We start from the raw sequence: 24,886 nt of genomic DNA on the forward strand, positions 1-24,886 counted from the left end.
TCAGACCACAGAAAATCCACTGAATGTTCAAAGTTCAGGTTTTTTGGGTGTAATTGAGGTCATGAAACCTAAAAGGAAAAAGAAAAATAAATTAAAATGAATGTCATAAAACCTTTAGGTCCATGCACAACAGGTGCGCAGCCACACCCAGCTCTGAGTCCAGTTATAATAGTTTGACTCAGGTGTGACCAGGTGTGACTGCTTAAATCAGTCACCCTTCGTCTCACACCCTCCATCATTTAGCTGGGGACCACCTGGAAGTGGAACCTCCTCAAGGACCTGGTCCCCGGACCACAGCCCTCCCGTGAGACACAGACCGAGTAGAAAACAAAATGTGGCATTTTATCATGAATAGTGAGGACAAATTATATACAGAGGTAGGTTGAAAAGTGGTGAAGTGGTCCTTAAATATTTGTTTTAAACAAAACATATCACTTACACTACCTATACGTAAAACATTTGAGTACTTTTTCCACCACTGAAGCCACGCATGAAGAGGCAGACAGAGTCAGACGCCTGCAGCATGCGGAAGAATAAAGTGCACATCATGCAGGCTCCATTACTCCCAGCTACCAGCTGCGCTGTTCTCCACCGTGCCCCCACGCCCCCCAGGTCTGTTTTTAAACACCGACTAGAAGCCATGCTGTGATGAGCATTAATTCTCGCACATGATCACAACGCCTAGCACTTCTCACTTTAAGTGAAGAGCGTGTACACGCACACGCACACACACAGTAGTTTCTCCCAGTGGATCCTGCCAGGAGCTGCCTATGCCATAAAGAGTATAGGTGAGTTCCAGTCTAGTGCCGGCCACACCCCAGCAACCGTCGTGCCCAGGGCACCCCCCCGCGGACCCACCCACTGGGTCCTTTCTCTCCTGCCAGAACTAACAGGACGTGTGAAAACTAACAAAATGAAAACTACTCAAGAGACTATGGGCTGTATTTTGCGTGTCTTAAGTACCAGGTCTTATTCCCTAACTTGACTAAAGACCTGGAGGCGTGATCAATGCTCTTTGGCCACTCAGAATAGCCAAATGGCATTGATCACACCTCCAGGTCTTTAGTTTACTCAAGTTAGGGAATAAGACCTGGTACTTAAGACCTGGTACAAAATACAGCCCATTATGACTAAAACTAAAATCTAAATTTGCTGTCAAAATCAACACTGGTGCGAATAAGGCGTTCGATGATGTCACTGCGGTCTGCGATGATGTCACTGCGGTCGGCGACGACGTCACTCATTCGTCCTTGCCGACGCTGAGCATGGCGTGCAGCTCCCCCGGCTCGTATCCCAGCAGGCCCTGCAGGTTGCAGACAAAGCGGTAGACGTAGCGCTTGCCCGCCGTCTTGTGGATGATGTTCTTGTCGTAGTAGTAGCGCAGGCCGCGCGACAGCTTCTCGTAGTTCATCTTGGGCTTGTTCTTGCGACGGCCCCACAACAGCGCCACCTGTGGCCGATGGGGTGGAATGTAACCGAGTAAATTTTCTGTATTTTATTATATATTTTTAAAGGGATTGTGACATTAAAAAAAGTTTTTCTTATTTGTTTTTGCTCATTTGCACCCAAAAACATAACATTCAGTAGATTTTCTGGCTCAAACAGGTGCTCTGATTTTCCTGTGGACTGTGAGGTAAGAGTCCACAAAACAGGAATGACAGGAATTTGCCAGCAGATGTCACTGTTTTCACTGTTTTGCCTGTTTTCATTGCAGCTCAAAAGGCTTCAGACCACAGAAAATCCACTGAATGTTCAAAGTTCATGTTGTGTGGGTGTAATTGAGGTCATAAAACCTAAATGAAAATAAATGTCATGAAACCTTTAATGATTAGATTTTTGCTTTTCTGCCTTTATTGATAGTATCAAGTGAAGATGGACAGGAAAGAGGGAGAGAGAGAAGGAGAATATAGTCTCAAGACAGATTGTTATTTCGAGGAACAAACAGGGGTCGCTGTTTTCCAGAATATTTGCTGATGGGATTCTCAGATTGGAAGTGGAGAGACATGCAGCAAAGGTCGTCATGAATGGGACTCGAACACGCTACGCACTGTCAGGCCAAAGCCTATATGTGGCATGCGCCTGGACCGGGCTCCTGTGCCCAGCTTTGTGTGTGCGTGTGTGATTGGCCAGAATGTGATGATGTATAATAAGAGCGCCGCTCACTTCACACGAGTGTGATTTTTGTCCAGCTTTTGGTGTATGTGCACAAACAGATACACAAACTCCCAAACCCCCAATTCCCATTGACAATGAACGGACAATTTTACGCCATAGTGTCTATTTTACATCATGATGGCGATGATAAGAGCGGCCCTCACTTCACACGATTTGTTTTACTTTAGTGGAGCATTTGCCTGCCTGTCTGTCTGTCTGTCTGTCTGTCTGTCTGTGCACGGAATGTCCGTGACGTCATGGTGATTAATCAAACGCACTTGATTATAATATAATTACAAAACATACATTAATCACTTCAGTAGTATATACATTTCGGCTATTTGAAAATAGCCAATCTACTTAGATCTGCTATTTTCATATTTTAAATTTTGTAAAATGATGAGTATGTACTACTTTTGGTACTTTTAAGTAAATTTTGATACCAATACTTTTGTACTTTTCCTCAAGAATTATTTCATTCCGGACTTTTATTTCCTCCTCCCCCCATACTGTCAGCTGAGTTCTTCAGCGAAAACCTTCAACTTGACTCAGTCATCCAGTGGTCCTTGAGGGTGTTCCAGTTGGTCCCCAGCTAAATGATGGATAGCTGGTAACCAAGTGGACCCTTATTAGACTCTCGTAAAATGAAACCAAATATAATGTTGCGCTCTCAAGAGTTAAAATGAGTCAGAAGTTAAAGTTAGAGTCAAACCCTTTAACAATCTAGTAAATAAAGTACATAATCGATCAATACAAACGGTCGTACCTCATCAGGTAATGAGTTAATAGGGTATTCAATCAATCAATCAATCAGCACAAACGGTCATACCTCATCAGGGTCGGTCAGCTTGAACTCCCAGCCGTCGCCTGTCCAGCTGATGCATGATTGACAGCTGCGATCTGTAAGGAGCTCCAATAGGAACTGCCACAGTTGAATGGGACCACTTCCTGTTTGAAAGGAGAGAAACACACCTGGAGTTAAAAGTTAAACTCCTTTTTAGAAAGAAAACATATTTAAACAAATCGGATTCCAATCTTTGAGGCACAGATCTGATTCAGGCTGGATTTGGCTGCCAGTCTGAACACACAGACGATCTGTGGCAGATGCGATCTGGTCACTTGCAAGTGCAGTGTGACTGGTCGGACCAAAAGATCAGATTTGAGAAATACATCAGATCTGACAGTCTAAATGAGGCCTAGACTCTCACCAGTGTATCCAGCCACTATAGTAGCAGGTGAGTATATATATATATATATAAAAGTCTCACCAGTGTATCCAGCCACTATAGTAGCAGGTGAGTATAAATATAAAAGTCTCACCAGTGTATCCAGCCACAATAGTAGCAGGTGAGTATATATAAAAGTCTCACCAGTGTATCCAGCCACTATAGTAGCAGGTGAGTATATATATATATATATAAAAGTCTCACCAGTGTATCCAGCCACTATAGTAGCAGGTGAGTATATAAATATAAAAGTCTCACCGGTGTATCCAGCCAGGATGGCAGCCGGTATGACGGCTCTGCTCATGTCCGTCTGGTTGCCCACGAACTCTTTGAAGCTGCGGTGCTGGTGCTGAGGAGGAGGGAAGCGGAACGGACTCTCCTCCAGCGTGCCAGTGGCCACCGGCCCCGGCTCCACGTCCTGCAGAGACCCGCTCCAGGATATGGAGTCAGCCATGTCAGAGTCGTCATAGCGCAGGGTCTCTTCTAGGTCCGGCTCTGAAGGGTTTAACATCACACACAAACCAGAAACAGAAACCAATGGATTATATATTTCAAGGACGAGAGATCACAATACAAATCCTAATCATTCTTCCTCCACACTGGGAGAAAAACAGCATCTGAAAGTTTGATGGGGCATTTTTACACACGAGTGCAGTTAGAACTTTTCCATTGCATCTTATGAGAGGTGGGGTAATGGGTTCTTGTGCTGCCGGCCTGCGTGCGCATGCTGGTGCCTATCAGCGTGACGTCGTCTGACAAGGCGTCTACACTACAGGCCTGGTTGACTAGATTTAGAAGACATTTTGATGCTCTTTCTACTGAAATTATGGATGGATTTATATGGAGAAATCCCGTCATTGAACATGCATCTCTATGGGGGAGAAGGACAGCTTGCCCAGCTGTCTCCTCGCTGCTAACCTATTGGTTTTCAGTAGGTCCAAAAAACCACACCTACTGCTATACTCGGAACCCTGGACCAGAGATTAAGTGCGTACTACCTCCGGCGGCCCCCAGGTGGTGCAGTAACGTCACAGGGAGCAGGTGGTAGTGTTCAGGGTGATGAGACAGCGTGGCGGACACCGGTTCGAGGCTGTGCAGCTGGACGCCGTCTGACTGGAAATCCACGCTCTGTCTGTCTGGACACACGTGATGGTCCTCGTAGTCTGTAGGACAACACACACACACAACTGAGAAATGCCATACAGTATGTTTGTCCATTATGTGTTTAAAATATATTGTCCATGTATTTGCCAGATAACATCCCTTAGGCCAGTTGCTCTCAAACAGTTTCATGTCAAGAACCCAAATTGCCCAGGCGGTGGCGTAACCGTCTGGGCACCCGACTGGTAATCCAGTCGCAGTGTGCCGCGGGTTCGACTCCCGAGCCCGACACGGCATTTACTGCATGTCTTCCCCCATCTCTCTCCCGTTTCCTGTCAGCCTACTGTCTGTCCCTTTAAAAAACTAAACAAAAAAAAAGAACCCCCAAATTTACATTAGTCCGTGGACCCCATTTGAAGAGATATGCCAGAGACCCCCATAAGAGATGATTTTAACGGTTCTAGGAGTGATTCTCAACCCGTTTAATTTCAAGGACCCCCAGGTTGAAATGCATTAGGCTACAGATCCCCATTTAATGGCATTTCTGCTCTACCGGCCACTCTACCCCCCGAGCATGTGTGTATCGTATCGTCAACCATGTATCGTGGTGTGTATCATATGTTAAAATGTTATTCTAGATCTGCTATTTTTGAAAAATCGTGAAAATGTGGCACAGATCTTTGAATATATAATCTTTCAGAGTGAACGTTTTTAACTCGAATCTTTGCTTCTGGGGGGTGCCTGGAACAAAATATTTTCAGATGGGGGTCGGCAGTCAAATACACATAATTCTGGGGCTCCTTGACATGAAATAGGTTGAAAACCACTGAAACATCAGGTTTTTCAGAAAACAGTCTAGAAGATTTAGAAGACATTTGTAGAATCGACCTCAGGTCTTTGTTACCTTTGTTTACATGAGTGTGGTGGCAGTAGGACGACATCGAGCACAGGGTCAGTGATGAGCTAGAATCATATTCACACTCTGGACACACACACACACACACACACACACACACACACACACACACACACACACACACACACACACACACACACACACACACACACACACACACACACACACACACACACACACACACACACACACACACACACACACACACACACACACACACACACACACACACACACACACACACACACACACACACAGTTAAAGCAGGTCATGTTTGCACGTTTGGAATTGCAACAGCTGAAATAAATAATATAGCAATATTCTGATATTAACCTGCACGTGGCCCCCAGTCGCCCATGTATGATATACATGTAAGGCACTGACCTCTCCTCATGGTGTCCAAGTGCTCCCAGAGGATCTCTCCGGCCGTGCAGTCGGAGGTGAGCCCCAGGAAGGCGTGTCGGTCCAGGGCACACAGCTCGCTGCCCTGCAGGCTTCGTAACTCCGGCCCCAGGCTCCGCAGACCGAACTCCACCTGGCACCAGTCCAGCCAGTGGTTCACCTCCCATTCTGACCACAGGTTGGGGTCTGCATTAGAACACATAAGCAAAAAGGTTCTGACCACAGTTTAGGGTCTGCATTAGAACACATGAGAGCAAAGTTCTGACCACATGGGTTTGGGTCTGCATTAAAACACATAAGAGCAAAGTTCTGACCACAGGTTTGGGTCTGCATTAAAACACATAAGAACAAAATACTTTTTTTACTGGGACCACCTGTATAGGTGTTCTTTTAGGGCAGTTTGGAAGGAGGGTAGGGATTAACACTTCTTCATGGCTGTTAATTGTCAGCACAGATGAGATATGCTATAGCGGTCAGGAGACAGTACCTTGTGTCAAGTGCTGGCTGCTTCTCTCCTGGGTTTAGGGTTTAGGCGTTAGGGTTTGGGGTCAGTTTGTTAACCTTGAGGGAAGTGCTGGCTGCTTCTCTCCTGGGTTTAGGGTTTAGGCGTTAGGGTTTGGGGTCAGTTTGTTACCTTGAGGGAAGTGCTGGGTGCTTCTCTCCTGGGCGAAGCCTGCAAACGTAGCGCTGACCGCCTGACTCAACACCTCCTTACTGGTGGGGGTCAGCGGGGGCACGTCCAGAGGGTCTGACCGCAAGCACAAACAATTGAGTGAAAGCCGTTTAATTTGTTCCATATTCATTAGAAAACAAGTGGTGTATAGTAAGTACATTCAGTAATTACAAAGTAATAAAACAAATCAACCCCACGTTTACCAGCTGCAACATTAAAGCACATTAATGCATTACTAATTCACAATATGATTACATGATTATCAAGTGGACCATTACTGCATACTGCTATGTTTGAATTTAGTGCCGCGCTACGAGCTTGTAGATCTGCTATTTTTGAAAGATCTTGAAAATGGGGTGCAAATCTATTAATACACGGTATATTCTTTCAGAGCGAAGGTTTTTAACTCAAATCTTTGCTTCTGGGGAGTGGTCCCTGGAACTACATATTTTCAGATGGGGGTACTTCCTGGACTACATGTTGTCTCAGTAAGACAGCCCTCCCCCTATCCACAAGGAGGAGCAGTGCACCAAAGCATTATGGGAATTGTAGTCCAGGAAGGAAGTGAGCCCATGGACACTTTGAAATACTGAAATAAACAAAAAAAAAACACATATTACCCAAATAAAAACCCCAGGAAACTGTTTCGTATGGTTGCAAAAGGGGTGAAGTGGCTCTTTAAGCCCCGTCTACAATATCAGATCTACAAGCTCACGTAGATCAGCAACTGCAGTTGTGAACTTGGGGGTGCGAGGGTTCAAGTGGTTAATTAAAAATACCCCGGTCCCACTGTTGAAGACCCCTGGTAATGGTATACACACATGTGGTTTTTTCTTTTCATATCAAGGTCCATTATTTATTCAGCATTTGAGCCACGGACCACCATTTGATGACATTTAGACTCTAAACTAAAGAATATTTTGTTGTCGTTGGATAAGATTTTGTCTACAATTCCATGCTGTATTGATGTCGGTACTATAGGAGAGACAACAGGCAAACGTTGATCAAAATAAGATATTCTCTAATTGTGTAGACTTCTTGTTAATTAAGTAATGCAGATGATTAACAATAAATTAACTCTTGAGAGTGTAACACATGAAACCAAATGGACCCGTCCGATTGATTTAATTTTACACTCTCAAGAGTTACAAGATCTACTGTATTTAAGGGTCCATTTGGTTACCAGCTCTCCCGTCATTTAGCCGGGGGACCACCTGCAACTTCCTCAAGGACCGCTGGTTGAGTACCACTGATATATAAACATAAACAGGAAACAATAAAAGCAGGTTAATTACCGTACGCGTTCCACTCCATGGCAGACGGACCGACGGGGTGTGTAGAGGAGAGGGGATCAGAGTGGATGAAATGACCCCCACACGGGGCGAGGAAGACCCTTTTAACACATTTTGGACGGGAACGCATCTGTGTCGCCTTAGCTTTTAACCATTTTTAACCGTTATTATTTTAAACTTTAGCTGTTGAAAACAGTCCTATACAAGCTCGTAACGCGGCACCGAATGCTACGAGCTTGTATTTTTTTTAACTCGTGAAAATATGTATTCTTTCAGAGCGAATGTTTTTAACTCATATCTTTGCTTCTGGAGGGTTCCTGGAACAACATATTTTCAGATTGTGTTTGGCGGCCAATTACATATACATTTTGGGGCCCAACATGAAATGGTTTGAGAACCACTGACATAGAAACAGGTTCTTTCAGAAAAAAGATTTAGAAGACGTGTTGTAGAATCTGGTCTCAGTTCTAAATGGGTTAATATGATGGATATGTGGGAGGGGACCGGGCCAGGGCTCTAGCTGTGATTGACACGTGCCAATCATGCGGGTATGAGGCGGGGCATGGGACTCGTAGGCTGCATTATGTCTGCATTTTAGGGAGTGGTGTAATCGAGCATGGTGTTCACGCATTAGGACCAGGAAAGCACCTGTGACATTTTAGATTTTAGCGTTGGCTATTAAAAAATAATTCTCATACATCAGCCAATCAAATCATCACATTCCGTTCAGTTCTCATACAGACAAACACAAAGCCGTGTGTGGCACCCCTACAAAAGTGATTTTCGAGGGGGGCTTTCCGAGATTACGTCATGTGGCAGCCCAAGTCTAAGGACTTTTAATGTTTGTTTGGAGCCTTTTTAGCCAAGTCTATGGACTGTTTTGTTAGGGCAGTTATGATGAAAATTGTTTGCCAGCCATGTCTATATGAACTTATTTTTGGAGACGTTTGTTTAGCGCAGAAACAACATAAGACGTCATCTGGCTGATACATCTTGTAATAATTTGTCTTCATACATGAAGTCTCAGCCAACACCAGCCAGGTAAACAGAAGAACTTGAACATTACAAGGTGGTCAAGTTTGGAAATGCATGCTCCAGCCAGTTATTATGTCTGTGTCTCTTTTATGCCCATATATGGAGTTCTTTGTCAGGCATGCCCAAATATGCAAATATGTCAGAACAAGCCAGCATGGAGATGGAGAGCCCGGGCAGGGGCCCATGTCCAGAGCCCGGGCAGGGGTCTTTTGTGCCGGTTCTGGACAGCGGTGTATCTCACCGACTCGACACCGGGCACTGCACACTACAGACGTTTGACGAAAACCTTTTAGTGACGTTGTGCGAGTCAATACATCAGTGGTCGGCACAACCACCACACAACCACACCGAGACTTTGGTTATTTCTAGTGTCATATTGGCCGATAGGCCTACCGATACATTACATTATTACTGTATATTGAACTCATTGATTGCATATGATTCGATACCGATATGGCATTTTTATGGCCGATTTCGATTATATCGCTGCACTATAATTATTATTGTTGAGATCCTTAAAGATGAAAACCGTAGGCGCAGGTCTCCCGGTTTCTTTAAACAGAAAATACATTGATTGGCTCTCGACACTTGTCACACATCCAAGCTTCACGAAATGAACAGTTAAAAACACCAAAAGATTCAAAACAACTTTCTTTAATAATCACATAATTGTAATCCCCATAGGGGGATTTTAGATCGCCTCATATAAGAACTGTGTTTGAACAAATCCCGGCCGTTTCACTCATATGGATTTGAAGAATCAACTGAGAGAAAACGCTATTGTCACGGCTGCTGAGACAGTTTGTTTATTTTTGGACAATTGCACCATTTTAAGATGGGCCCAGGTTATTCTCCATAGAGAAATTACTTCCGTGAACCAGGGGATGAGCGAGCGACGTCAGGACTTCGGCGCTCTATTAATCAAATAAACAAAAAAAGAAAAGAAAAACAGACTTCAATGGATGCGTTTAAATAACCGACCGGGGAACTGTCAGGGAGTAAGTATTAAAACTAGTAGGGGTGTGTTCAATTAATCGATACAGCAACAATCTTAACGTATTCCTAATCGATACAGAGGCTACCATATCGATATGGCAGGAAATGCCGTTTGTGACACGGCTTAAAAAATAAATAAAAATAAAACAGTTTCTGCCCGACACAGTGACAATATATGCTTTTTGTTTAAATGTCATCAATGATTCAAATTGATTTGGAAACGTAACACTTTGACAATATTTGTCAAAACATCTGCAATGGGTGCCCTATAGACCCAAGGTCATTGTGTGCTTCTCTGCTTGTTCTCTATTGGAGTCTAGTCTACATCGTTATGGAGCTTCTTCTTCCCATTTTGGGCGGGAACCCCTTTTGGTGTTTTAAACATTATGTTATAATTTAGCTATTGAAAAATAGCAGATCTACAAGCTCATAGCGTGCCACCGAGTGGCGCGCTACGAGCTTGTAGGTCTGCTATTTTTGAAAAGTCGTGAAAATGTGGCACAAATCTTTGAATATATATTCTTTCAGAGCGAATGTTTTTAACTCAAATCTTTGCTTCTGGGAGGCAACAACATATTTTCAGATGGGGTTCGGCAGCCAAATACATATCATTTTTGGGGTCCTTGACATGAAATATTGAGCACCACTGATATAGAAACATGAGGTATTTCAGAAAACTGTTAGGATATAGAAGATTTTTTTAATTTCGACGTCAGGCCTAAATGGGTTAATGCACTGCTAACATACTGCTAACATTTCTGAGTCTTTGAGTCTGCCATTCTTAGTATACAATTATTATTTTTTAAATCAGTCTACTACAAACAAGCAATGTAAACTTAATTCCAACATCAACCAAAAGCATGAACTCAAACTGAGGGCAGAACAGTCAGTATTCTAAATCAACGCTTATCGCGATACGATATGTATCGTGATAAGTGTTGATTCAGAATCTATAGCGCCTCTGTATCGTGATACGTACCAATTGTGAGGTTCTTAGATAAGCATGTTAATCAATTAGCTTTTAGAGTTTTTATAACCAACACATCTATTAAACAGCAGATCTACCAGCTCATAACATTTTGTGAGCTGGTAGCCATTTTCAAAAGCAACGTAATGTTATGAAATGTATTGGCAATCTTCAACTATGATGACATGCCCAAAGTAGGGATACATTATTAATTGATTATTTCACTAAACTACCGCTAGTCTCATATTGTGGGAATAGGACCGTTAAGTTAAGGAACTGGAATTGTTAAAGGACCCCCAACTCTATGTGTGTGTGCACAGACTAGAGATGGAGTTCAAAACATGATACCCGAAAAACCTGATAACAATCTTATTTTAATTAAAAGAAAGAAAAAAAATGTATCCCACAATTTTGCAACCCATTTTTTCACCCAGTGTCAATTATCTAATCTGGGCGCTACACCTGGTGGGGCAGCAGACTGACCTCATGCTTCCTTCTATGCATGAGGAGTCCAAGCTCATAGACACATAAACGTAGACACCCCTTATCTTGAATAATTGAAGGCACAATTTTCACGAGATACCTTGCAAAGCATTTGCCTTCAATGAGCGGAAGCGTGCGTAACATAAGTCCTGGAAAAGACGCGCTGTGATTGGCCAGTAGTCACTTGAGTGACAGCGAGAGACATGGAGGAGTCGCATGAGTGACGTCACTTGGGCAGCGACGCAGCGTGCCTTCAGCACTTCTAAATAAGAAAGCTGCGGAGAACTGACCATGCCCGAGGGGGCCACCAGAAATACACAATATGTATACATATGTGGATGACATAACCAATTTGATGTTTCTGCACTCCATGAGGGTGTGTGGAACGTGTGTGAATTTGAAGTCGGTGGGGCGAACGGATCTCGAGTTACATGGATTACAAATTACAGACATACATAGACGTGGCACATTTATAGATAGAATATATCAAAACAATCTAAGCAAAATAATCTAAGCATATATAGTTTGCTGCTGAATGAGCAGAAATGGGAATTAATAAATTACAGGTCTCTCAAAACAAGCTGGTCAGGCTCGTTTTGGGGCTGTCTGCAAGGGACCATGTTGGTCACTTTCAGCAGTTGGGTTGGCCCCATTTAGCAGTCAGGTCAGTTCAACTTCAACTGAACATAGTGCATAACGTATATATCAACAGCGCCCCCGAGTACCTTTGTAAAAACTTTTTCAGAAGCGCAGTGAAGTTCATTCCCATCTTACCAGAGCCAGCATAGCAGACCCTGGCCATGCCCAAATTCACCACTGAAATGGGAAAACATTCCTTTAGATTTGGAGGAGCAGTAAACTGGAACTCGCTACCCCGGAATATGAAGAGAATCTCCTTTTTAACTTTTTAAGATAAGGGTCAAAGCATGGCTTTTAGAAAATGTTGCAGAATAGTATCATGTTTAACTATATTAGTAACGAGATCACATGTATTTATGATGTAGGCAGTGTAGCTCTTGATTGTGTTATTTATTGATTTAATTATTTGATTTCAGGAGTTGTAGTTCCAGACTATTATATCATTCGGAGATTGTGGAAAGGTTGTCTGGCTATGCGAGACTACATGTAGTAACTTGATCCTTTGCCTGTTATCTCTCCTAAATTATGGTACCACATCAATACAGCATGGAATTGTGGACAAAATCTAATCGAACGACAACAAAATATGTTTTAGTTTCGGCCTGAGAGGCTAAATGTCATCAAATGGTGGTCCATGGCTGAAATCCAGAATAAATAAGGGACCTTGATATGAATGAAAAGGGTTGAAAACCACTGGATTAAACCACTGTTTCCCAAACACTGGGTCGGGGACCGATTTGTGGGTTGCGAACACATATTTGTGGGTCCCTTTTTGTTTATAATTATTAATATTTCAAAACCTATTCCAAAAACATTTCCCCAAAAAATAAAAATCTTCCATGACTTAAAAACAAATGCAATGATTTTTTTCAGTAATTTCATGAAGAAATCAAAGGAAAATCAAATAATTTCCATAAATTAGAAAACAACTGTTTGAAGAAGTCATGAAGCGGCGCGTTGTGAGCTTGTAGATCAGCAATTTCCACTAGTTCGGGTCCCGGGCAAATGTCTAATCTCTCTTTTGGGTATTGAGCTAAAAGGTTTGTGAAACACTGAATTAAACAAAAGACAAAAATAGTTTTTTTGTTTTTGTTTTCTAAAGTAAAAAAGTGAAATCAGTGAAGGTTTCCGCCGTACTCCCGCTGCCTGCTGTGAGACCGCTGGTGGAACTTGAGGCCGCCGCAGTTTCGGAACGTCTTGCCGCACTGCGCGCACGCGTACGGCTTCTCGCCCGTGTGGATGCGGAAGTGCCTCTTGAGCGCCCCCGAGTGGCGGAAGCGCTTGGTGCACACGGAGCAGGTGTAGGGCCGCTCGCCCGTGTGGATGCGCAGGTGCGTCTTCAGGTTCTCGGCGCGGTTGAAGTCCCGGTTGCACACGGTGCAGCGGAACGGGCTGCAGCCCGGCGGGTACAGCTGCAGCTTGGTCCTCCGGGGGGCGCTACCACCCTGGGGCCTGCTGGGGGAACCATCAGGACATTTTAACACCACAATCAGTGCCGGGATTTCTTTCAAAATAACAGCTCGGGGTGCTGCGCAGATATGGCCGCTTTTACTCTGTAAGTAAAGTCGCTGAATAATCCCTCGCGTTCATATTTCGAACGAGAGGCATGTTGGAAGTCAGAAATGAAGAGCTTAGTATATCCATCTGGTCAAAACCACGGAGAGCTCCTTAGATTAGGAGATATGAGGCATTCTTTCTGATGCGCGAAGAGCAAGGAGTATGGTGCAGAAGGAGAGGCCAACTCAAAAAATATACAGAATATAACAGAATATTTTTATCTCGTTTGACATCAATGAAAATGCGTTATGACGTTCCCACTCCACTTCACCACTTTAGTAGAAAAAAATTGTGCCATTTTATCATGATTATTAGTGAGGACATATTATATGAAGATAGGTTGAAAAGTGGTGAAGTGGTCCTTTAAGTAGAAGCCAAATCTAGTGGTGCCGTGTGTGTGTGTGTGTGTGTGTGTGTTTTAGGCTGATCAGCAGTGACACTTGGTGGTCAAACAAGGCTATTTCCGTGCTCGGACGGACAGACACAGGGACACACATAGCTGCGTAATTGAGTGGCTAGCACCACTCAAAAATAAAAGGTATAACGTCTCGCTCTAGCGCCACAAGGGTAAAAGTAAACAGCAGAAACCCGTGGCGTGTAGAATGATTTGACCATACTGTAGGTGCGCGTATCATCAGGTGTCATGCTCGTAGAAAGCAGTACCACACCGTGGTACAAGTACTTTTTTGACGTGCACGCGCAGGGATGGAACGGTGCAAGTGCGTGCACGTTAGAACGCGTCCCCCTAGATTCAACAGAAGACGCACAAGACTTTCCAAGACGCACCAAGTACCCAGTGGTCTAGATTTCGACTAGATCAACTGTAGATTTTTTAAACTGAACTAACGCTAAAACATTTCAGGTGACCAAAACTAAACGAAAACTATTCAAAAGACTATGACCAAAACTAAAACTCAAAATGTGCTTGTCAAATACAACACTGTTCCCGATACCTTGCAGGCGTGGCTTGCTGCTGCCTGGCGGTGTGCTGCAGCTGCTGCTGCTGGCGTTGCTGCTGCAGGGCGTGTTGCTGACACTGTCCGTAGTGTCTGCGCAGCACGCTGGGGGCGTGGAACGTCTGACCGCACAGCTTGCACGCGTTGTGGTGGTGGAGGCTGGTGGGAGGGGACACGGCGTGGTGAAGGCTGGGAGGAGGAGGGGCTATGGCGCCCGCGGAGGGGGGATGGTTGAGTCCGCCGGCGGCCCCGACGTTGACGCCGTACACCTGGGGGTGAGGTGCACAAAACAGCACATTGAACGCATGTAGATGCACGCGCAATCTAAGATGGCCCGCTCCAGCGTCACACTCGACACCTCAATGCTAACGTGAATCGCCAATCGACTCGAGCGGATCAAAACATGGATAAAACATCAATTTATGTCATTTGATCGATTTACGGGTTTGGCGGGCGGACTAAAACAAATAACGTAAGTTACGCAAATGGCGCTTTATGGGTTAAGTATGGAGCACTTTTCCCACCACTGAGGAGGAGGAGGCCTGGGTGGGGGCCATGTCTCCTGGGGAGAGCAGGTTGGAGAAGGCTCCTGGAGAGGAGAAGTCTGGAGCGCTGCCCCCGCTGAGCTGAGGGAGGTCTGGGGGATGAGCTGCAATGAGGGAGGAAAACAGGATGGTTAGTGAGGTGAGCCCTTACACGAATAACTTCATCAACATTGGTGCTCGAGAGGCATCCTAACCAGATGCTCGAACCACCTAAGCTCCCTAGGGAGGTCCTCGATGCACGTCCCACAGGGGAGGAGACCCCGGGGCAGACCAAGGATCAGGTGGAGGGATTACATCGCCACACTGGCCATGGAACGCCTCGGGATCCCCCAGGAGGACGTTGCTAATGTTGCTCTGAAGAGGGAAGTCTAGAGGTCTCTGGTGGAGCAGTCTAGAGCTCTGGTGGAGCTGTTGCCCCAACTATGGATAAGCGGTTGAAGATGGATGGATGGAACATTAGTGCTGCACAATAAAATAAAATAAAATCGAGATCTAGATTCAGACACCTATGCGATCCCATTTCAAGAATGGTGCAGCACTAGTTGGCTGTCCAATTAATTTTATAGTTACTCTTTGTTTTGCTACAGACTTTAAGAGAGTTTTAAGTCTGTTTAAAGGCTGTCACATTTTGTACATGTAGTAATGTTCAGCCACTACAGAATAAAGACAATAAATATTGACATGGAAAAAAAAGAGAATCGTGTGAAGAATCGTGAGCTCAATTCTTGGGAAAGAAAATCGAGATTCACATTTGAGCAAGAATCGTGCAGCGCGAATCAACATCATATCCTTTATTTAAACTAGGCCTGTCACAATTATTGCATCATTGCCTCATCATCGCAATTAGTTGAGATAATCGCAATTGTTTTGCATAATCGTCAATCGTTTCCACGTTGAAAAGAATGTCCATAAACAGTTTTCAGAAAGAAATAGCAGATTTACAGGCTTATAACTTACAAGCTTACAACACAGCGTGTAGATCAAGTATTTCTGCTATTTTGTAAAAATTGTGATTTTCTTGTATATTTAATTATTATTTTATTTTTCATATCAACCCTGTGCAATTTGTGATTAGGAAGTCTAAAAGGCAAACAAATAGAAATTGTAACGTTCCAATGTTCAATGCAAAAAACACAATTAAATCATTAATCACAATTATTTGTGTGATGAATTAATCTGCAACTTAAATTTATAATCATGAAAGGCCTAGTTTAATCCATTAATTCAAAAAATGTCTAATCTAATTCAAGACCTATGTTTCTGTATCAGTGGTGCTGATACAGAAACATGAAGGAACCCCAAACTTAATGTAATTTGGCTTCAACCCCAATCTGAAAATATGTTGTTCCCAGTGTTGGGCAGTAGCTAGCTACAAGTAGCGAAGCTACATAGCTTAACTACATTTATCAGTAGCTTGATGGTAGCTTCACTCCTTTTGAACCAAGTAGCGTTTTTTGTAGTGTAGCTATTTTTAGACCCAAGTAGTGACGTAGCTTTCAACAAAAGCTATACGTTACAAATTGACTGTTAAATAAAGTTTTGTGGGGGAAAAAATCCCTGGAAAAAGAAAACACGATTGGTTGGTTTAGATAAGAAGAGTCTGACACAGTTATGTTGTTAAGCAGCAAGAGGATCCCACGCAGCAGCTGTCCTTTTATCTCTAGCACAACACAATTAATTACTCACCTAATGCTGCCTGCAGGTTCCATGTTTAATTCCAGCGTGTGTAACCTACATTATTGTCTAAGTGAAAGTTTTCATATTGTAAATTTGATCGCTAACGTGGTTTAGTGACTATAGTACTTTGACAGCTCATTCATCGTAGCTTGTTTACAAGTCAAACGGACTTCTTGTGCAGAAACTGCCCCATCAAAATAAGAGCCACTTGTATTGATTAGTCAACACTAGTTTTATTTCTAAGTCTACCTACAGGACATTAACATCTCATTTAAGTGCCTGTCAGCATTCTCTCAATCTGAGTATCCCATCCTCAAATATTCGGTAAAACAGTGCCTATCGAGGCAACAGTCTGTCTTGAGAGACTAGCATTCTCTAGTCTAAATTATGTCTCTCAGCTGGTGTGCAAATGGCTAGGCTGTGGCAATAATAATTAAAATAAAATAACAAAAAATAACTAAAATCGTTACTTTTTTGGAACCATGAACTTTAGTTCAAAACGTTGAATTATGAACTGAATTAGTTCCTTTAAAAAAAAATTAACTGTGAACTGAACTATAGTTAATAAAAAAAAGAACTTTCCCAACACTGAACACATGAATCAGCCGGCTCCTGACACCGCAAGGTACATTAATACAAGTAAATGTGAAAAAGTTGACACCAAAAGCCAGACAGAGGGCTTGTTTCCTGTTTGTTTTTTAATAAAAAATCAAACTCAGCATTTTTGCCTGCCTATAGGCTATTTGTTCGGTGGAAACTTGATCATTAAGTTGATAAAAAATATTAAAAAAAAAAAGTAGTGTCCATGTAGCTAGCTACTTTTGCCATGTAGCTTATAGTGTAGCTTGCTACAATTATCTGGGGATAGCTTTGTTGTAGTTGAGCTATATTTAATAGAGAGTAACTGGTAGTGTAGCTTACTACATTTTCCAAGTAGCTTGCCCATCACTGGTTGTTCCAGGGACCCACAAGAAGCAAAGATTTGAGTTCAAAACATTTGCTCTGAAAGAATTTATATTCAATGATTTGCGCAGCATTTTCACGATTTTTCTGATCTACAAGCTCGTAGCGTGAGTGCCACGCTACGAGCTTGTAGGTTCCCTTCCTGAATGGGTTAAACACCCCAACACATTAGTGTTTTTTTCAACTACTGAAAAAGGTGAGTTTCTTATCACCTAAATTATAAAATACTTTTAAATCGAATAGTTGTCTGGCTACACGAGACACCATGCCGTAAAACCACTGTACACCTCTGCAAAACAATCCTGGTTATCCGTCGATATAATAAGGGAACATCTGCGGTCGTATAATTTCAAAAAGCTCTTCTTACTTAGTGCACGGCTGGGTCCAGGAACCACAGGCTCCGGGTGATGGTTGTGGACGTCAGTGTCCAACATCTCCAAAGGCTTCCACTCCTCCAGCATCTTGGACTGGACGAGAGACAGACTGTCCGGGCCAAAGTCCTCCATCTTGGACTGGTCGAGAGACAGGCCGTCCGGGCCAAAGTCCTCCATCTTGGACTGCACGAGAGAAGACAGACCATCGGGGCCGAAGTCCTCCACCGCCATGGAGTCAAAGCAGCAGTCTGCGGCCATGCCTTCCTTCGACGCGTTCTCCACCTTGATTCTAACCAGCTGGACGCTACAGGACCTGTCCTGTGTGTCTCTGGGATGCAATGTACCGGACCGGTTGTCCTCCGCGCCTCTGGGACAGATGGTACTGGACACGTTGTCCTCTTTGTCTCTGGGACGAGGTGGCAGGGCTGCGTCTCGACACGACCGCTTGGCACTCTCCGTCTTACGAACACCAGACATTTCTTGCTGGGGTTCTGTGGAGAGAGATGGGACAACAGAACGGGTAGGGGTCAGTGTACTGGGGAAACATGCAGGTCTACTTCAATCCTCTTTGTCAGTGGTTTGGTGTCAAGGTCCATTTTATTGGGCATTTTAGCCACGGACCACCATTTGATGACGTTTAACCTCACCATGTTGATATCGTTGGATAGGATTTTGTCTACAATTCCATTCTGTATTGATGGTGGTACCAACAGGCAAATGTTGATCAAAATAACGTAAAATGGAAACAAATGGACCCGTAATTTAACACTGATTTAGAAGGCATTCGTAGAATCGGCCTCAGGTCTTATTGGGTTTAGACACAGAGCAAAAAAACACACACTATAAAAAAGGATATTTTGGATATAAATCACCAACATACCGTGGTCAGGAAGGGTGGAGGTCTCAGAAGGATACTGCTGGGACAAAACCCTTCCATCTGCACAGATCTCCCTGTACGGAGGGCCGAAATATGGAAAAATAGAATGTCAGTATGTCACCATTCTTTTTCAAGCAGTATCACAATCTTTTGACTATATACCTTTTGACTATATAGTTGTGTATATTCGTACTTCTCTAAATGTTTTGATGAATTGAAAATGGTGGGCCCTATTGTAAACAAGTGTAATGCTTTATGGTGTCGTCCACTCACTGTTTACAGTTTGTAATTCTGCAAACTGTTAATAAATCAATCAATCCACGATATTATCACGATTCATAGTTATTTTAATGGTTATTTTTCAAGTTACTTCACGGTACAGCCACCTACAAGGTAACAAAAACTAAAAGAAAAGGGGGGGGGGGGGGTGATGATTTATTTTTTAAAGGAAAAATAAATTGCAACTGAATGGCTGGAAAATGAAAATTGATTGTTTACATATGATAGCACACATTGGGCATGCATAAACTTTCCTTAATGATTATACATGCATCTGGTTTCAGTATATACTGTATATATTGTATGTATTTTCTCTATTATTAAGGTTATTGTAGCGGTCACTTTGTATTGGTCGTGAGGAGGGGGGCCGGTCAAAAACGGGTTCCCAGCCAAAAAACTTTGAGAACCCCTGAATTAAGGTATAGAACTGAAAATCATTGCATCAGTGCATTCACTGTGTCACGATATCTCTGAAAAGGCATATGGTGGAGACGTTGTATTCAACACCGTATGGCCCACCCCTACCTGAACGTGCCGCTGTCTCCGTCCTCTGAGCCGTCTAGGTCAACCTGGGGTTCTGTCTTCAGGTCACTGATCATCTCATCCTGGGATCCGGACAGGTTCTGGAGAGTTCGGCTGGACAGCACTGCCGGGGCCACAGTAGTAGTAGTAATGTATTTTGGCGGGCCTTGATGCTGTCGTAATGACTGATGACTTATACTGGATCTCTTATCCACTAGGGACTAGTGGACAAGAGATCCAGCCTGGCTTCTAGCCTGGCTTTGGCCAGACACATAAGAGGATTCACTCACGCCTCCTCCCCGCTATGCGTCTGGAGTGGAATTTGGCCCATATAGGCAGAGAGTATGCGGATTAAGATGCAGAAGTATGCTGGAGAAATCAGAAAATGACTGCCCAATAAGTGACAGCGTTTCAACTGCTGTGCCGTACAACAGCCTCCAATTGGTCCACGTGTATATGTGGACATAACTTACACGCTGCGGTATTTTAAAAACAACAATGGCTGCCCTCGACACATGTTTAAAGGTTTCCACAGAAACGAGCCATAGTGTGAGACAGAGTTACGAGTCTATAGGCTTCACAGTGACAAACGAGTTGCATGAACCACGTGACCGGGCTGTTTTCTGCCGCCTCAATGTCGTAATATCTTACTCTATGGCTCTGAATGGGACGAAGTCCAGACTGATACCGGGGAAGAAGCGGCAGGTAAAGCCAGGCGACTGGACTGTATCCTCATGAGGACGACTAACCTTCTGGGGCCACCTTTTAGACAGAAACAGGCTCCAGAGAAAATGGCAAAGTCCCGTTGCGCTCTCATTTTTTATTCAGCTTTTACAAGGGGATGCAGTCAATCACTGAACACGCTGTAATGTGCATGCCAGGTTGGCCGATGTTGCTAGGCGGCGGGGACAGACTGCCAGATAGACCAGGCACCACATGTACAAGAACCACCGTTCTGTCGTACTTCCTATCACAAGGCTGTTTGTTTACATCATGGTTTTACATTCACCATCGCTAGTTGCTACATTTGGATGCGTAGGATGAGCGGGGCGAGGGAGCGCGTGCCCATTATAGATCTGCTATTTTTGAGAAATCGTGAAAATGTGGAGCAAATCTTTTAATAGTATATTCTTTCAGAGTGAACGTTTTTAACTCAAATATTTGCTTCTGGGGGGGGGTCCTCGGTCCCTGGTACAACATATTTTCAGATGGGGGTCAGTGGCCAATTAGATATATTTTTGGGGGTCCTTGACATGAAAATGTTTGAGAACGACTGACATAGCAACATGGTTTTTTTTGGAGTACCATTAAAAACCTATAAGGCAAAAGAATATGTCAAACCAGGGGGTTTTCATGATTCTGAATCCATTCCAAGCATTAGTTTTGCACGGAAAACACTCCTGGGGCTAAAAACGGCTATAACCACTTGCCTAAATGTGATGAGTTCAGTACATTTGGGATCATAAAAAGCCTTGAACGATAACGTTTGCCATTTCTTTTGGGTCAGCCTTTTTTTTTAGCTTAGATTGACTGGCCTAGTATCCGCTGAGGAGGACTCACCAGGTTCTGGATCTCCAAAAGGACCTCCAGAAGAAGGACTGCTCTCTCCTCCCATGTACGCTCGGAAGATCTCCAGCTGCTCCTCGGCCTCCTGCAGCCTCTGCTTCAGGGTGTCATTTTCCCGCTGGGTGTGGGTGACCTTCCCCCTCAGGTCGCCCATCTTCTTGACCAACAGCTTGGTGACCTCCTGTACCGTTATCTCCACCGCCACCTAGAGGGAATACATTACATTACATCTTCTGGACCAACAGCTTGGTGACCTCCTGTACCGTTATCTCTACCACCACCTACAGGGAATACATTACATTACATTAATACATTAGGGATGGACCATATACTGTAAATCGGTAGCATAATCGAAATCGGACAAATCGGCCACAAAAAGGCCATATCGGTATCGGATCGGTGTCAAAATAACAGATTATTTAATCGGTTTTCACCATCAAAATAAATAAATGAATGAAAAAAATTCATCAATGCGTTCAATATAAAAGTGTCTAGTACCTCTAGTCTAGAACAAAAGCCAAATCAAATATAGTGTACAATCTTAACTAAAAATAAACATGTTTCTACATTTAATTTGTGCACTCATCTGATTCAGTAGGTTCATGGTTGTATTTATTGTTACATCTTGTGTACAGGACTACAGGTACATAAGAGTTTAACTTATTTTTGTGTGGCTTCCTTACAGACAATGCAGCAGCATCGATAGCATAACATTAAAAAACTAAACCACAGCAAGCACAGCAAACAAGAATAAAGTGTGCAAGAAAGAGCAAAGTGTAAAAATAATAGTAACATATGTACATGTGCATGTTTTCCCTGTAGTAGCAAAGTTAGGTAAACTTTTTGTGAATAGCTTCAGTCATTCAGTTGTGAAAACACCTTTCACCCCTCCCCAGAGTGAAAGGTGTCTGTGCGAATGTGGTGGAAAAGTGGAGAGATTTGACTAAATACACGTTTTGTGCAAGAACTTTCACATGGATATGAAAGTAGAGGACCATATCTTACTCCAAGTCTTTGGAATTATTTAATGGGTGAGTACAAACGGAGCACCAATCAAAAAGAGGATAATTCAAGCTTGCCTTTCAGCAGTAATGTTAGTGAGTCACTGAGTTTAATGTAATTTAATACAATCAGAAAGGACTTTTCTGTTTGGATGGGTGTCTGTCAATGGCTGGTGTTGTTTATTGTGCTGTTATTCATGTCCTCACTGTTTTTGACTGATTCACTGTATTTTTGCTATTAGTTTAAGGTTTTGCTTTTATTTAATGTTGCTTTATGCTCCCCCCCTTCTCTTTCCACCAGTGATATTATTTATGATAGTATATCATACCTGGAAGTAGCCATGGTTCACATTAGCTCTAGATTTTTTTGATAATGGGATTAATCTAGATTTGCAATAGCCTCCATTGACTCCCTAGTCCTACTCATCCTAATTGCGTTTGCGATCTGCTTGTATTAAACGACGTTAAACTCACCAACATTGCAGCTCTAGGCCAAGCTTGATTTATCCTCTTTCAATCTGCCGAGTTTGTTTTTCATAAAAATCCACCGTAGACATGTTATGAGCTACTTTCTGTCAAGAAATTGTAAGCATGTGATTATTTTTCTTAGTGTTGCAGTTTGTAAGCACTCGTTTTATTAACAGGTCGCACTGCTGCCTCCTGCATTATGTGCAAATTCGAAACAGGTGGTACACAGGGCCATTCAGTGAAATACGACGAGTGCTTCCAAACTCCAGCACTGGGAAAAATAATCACCTGCACATAATTTCTTGACAGAAATTAGCTCATAACATGTCTACGGTGGATTTTTATGAAAAACAAACTCGGCAGATTGAAAGAGTATAATTCAAGCTTGGCCTAGAGCTGCAATTTTGGTGAGTTTAACGTCGTTTAATACAAGCAGATCACAAAGGCAATTTGGATGAGTAGGGAGTCAATTCCCATTATAAAACAATCTGGTGCCATCAAGGTGCAAATTGCGGCTAGGTTCACATGAGCGTCATTGCGGAACTCTTTTTTAAACGTTCAGGTTTCAAAGAGAAAGTGCTTACCTCAGGGCCACGGATGTTACAAATCTACTCAGGCGGGTATAAGTTCCCCTTATTGTTCAATAAAAAGCATTTTAATTCGATCGGTGGCAATTTCCCCATGGTTTATAATGTAATCAGAGTGCAATACACCTCCCAAACGATAGGTTCGCGTATTTGAAAGCAGTAAAATGCATGGGAAAATGGCCACTGATCAAATAAAAATGCTTTTTATTGAACAATAAGAAAGATACTGGTACATATACCCACCCGAAGACTTGTGCTACATCCGTGCCTCAGGGCTGAGCACTTTATATTGGAAATATTAACCTTTATGTAGATGTGAGGTATGAAGCCAGTGCGTAACGCAATGTGAAATTGCGATTTTGACATGACTGTCATAAGGGCTAACCTCGAAGGCTCCATGGATGGTGTTGACCAGCTCCTCCTGAAAGCAGGCCGACACGGAGGGGGAGGAGGGCGGCTTGCTGCTCATCTTCATGCCGCTGAACGGTGTCAGTCTGGTTCTACTGGAGCTCGGATGGAGGCTTTATGAATTTATGCACACATTGAAGCTTTACAACAACACAGCACTAGTACAGCTCTGGTGATGATGATGATGATGATCCGCCATTGTTGTTCCTTCTGTGTGTACTCACTGTGTGCCAGTGTTGCCGGATTTTGCGACAGAAATAAGCCACCAAGCCCAAAAGTAAAGCCACTCCACAAAATGAGCAAATTTAAAATTCCGATTCAGATAATATTCATCAGCTATTTGAAAATAGCATATCTACAAGCATAGCAGAATATAAAATAAAATCTGGTATGTGCTAGGTAGGGACCCCCCTGCCTAGCACATTTTCCAGATGGGGGTTTGTGTGGGTTGTGGGCAAATACATGGGGGTCCTTGACATGGAAATGTTTGAGAACCATTGGTTTAAACATTTACTCATTTAGGAACCAAACCTAAATAAGCAATTTAAATATATAGGCTACACTTTAGTTTAGAAACAAGCCCCAAACAACCGCAACCCGCAACTATTGTACAGGCATCTTTACAGAAAAACAACATGCTCAAAGTCGCTTATAATAAGCGGACATGGCAACACTGGATCTGCTGTAATTCTACTGACTCACGGTGTACATTATTGCTCATGTGCGCCACCTGCTGCTGTGGAGAGTACATACAAAAGAAGAGGGGCCCAATCTTATAGGCATTTGTAATATACTTTGAAAAACATCTTCTGGATGATGGTATTGAAATAGTCTGAAAGATTGATTTAAACAAATTTTACCATTGTGTGCCCAAATGTTCATGTCTGTAGTTAGGGGACAAACAATCTGAGAACCCATCAAGGAAAAACAGCAACAGTCTCTCTCTAGGGCAGTGGTCCAAAGTGGGGTCCGGGGACCCCCAGGGGTCCTTGAGGGAGTTCCAGGGGGGACCCAGCTAAATGATAATTTGGAACCAAATGGACCCTTATGGGTCAGTAACTCAGAGAGCCACTGTGGCTCCCAAACTTTTTCATGTCAAGGACCCCCAAATTTACACTAATTAGCCCACGGACCCCCATTTGAAAAGATATGCCAGGGACCCCCGTAAGAGAATATTTTTAAGTCTCTAGCAGTTGATTCTCAACCCGTTTAATTTCAAGGA

General features: G+C 43.2%; 2 protein-coding genes across 3 annotated transcripts; both read right to left on the bottom strand.

The window, feature by feature from the left end:
- Positions 1–1,240: 1,240 nt before the first annotated feature.
- LOC310876100 (protein c-ets-2-A-like) lies at positions 1,241–12,047 on the bottom strand (the record flags this gene model as incomplete). The annotated part of the gene is made up of 10 exons (XM_083789546.1): positions 1,241–1,450; positions 2,984–3,102; positions 3,639–3,875; positions 4,379–4,543; positions 5,386–5,463; positions 5,782–5,985; positions 6,434–6,547; positions 6,676–6,678; positions 7,656–7,721; positions 12,020–12,047. 10 exons carry the CDS (start codon positions 12,045–12,047, stop codon positions 1,241–1,243), a joined length of 1,224 nt encoding a protein of 407 aa, XP_083645672.1.
- Positions 11,360–23,845, bottom strand: LOC310875454 (uncharacterized protein). Of its 2 annotated transcripts, none has more exons than XM_083788690.1 (8): positions 23,642–23,845; positions 21,195–21,405; positions 19,638–19,758; positions 18,837–18,907; positions 17,950–18,447; positions 14,922–15,046; positions 14,395–14,666; positions 11,360–13,336 (listed from the first exon to the last, which is right to left on the bottom strand). In XM_083788690.1, exons 1-8 carry the CDS (start codon positions 23,729–23,731, stop codon positions 13,000–13,002), a joined length of 1,725 nt encoding a protein of 574 aa, XP_083644816.1. In that variant the 5' UTR covers positions 23,732–23,845; the 3' UTR covers positions 11,360–12,999. The 2 variants fall into 2 exon arrangements, with proteins under 2 accessions (XP_083644816.1, XP_083644815.1); XM_083788689.1 differs by having other exon boundaries at positions 11,360–13,339.
- Between the last annotated feature and the right edge of the window lie 1,041 nt (positions 23,846–24,886).

Source organism: Protomyctophum parallelum, assembly GCF_964188405.1.
Source record: "Protomyctophum parallelum genome assembly, chromosome: 18".
NCBI lineage: Eukaryota > Metazoa > Chordata > Actinopteri > Myctophiformes > Myctophidae > Protomyctophum > Protomyctophum parallelum.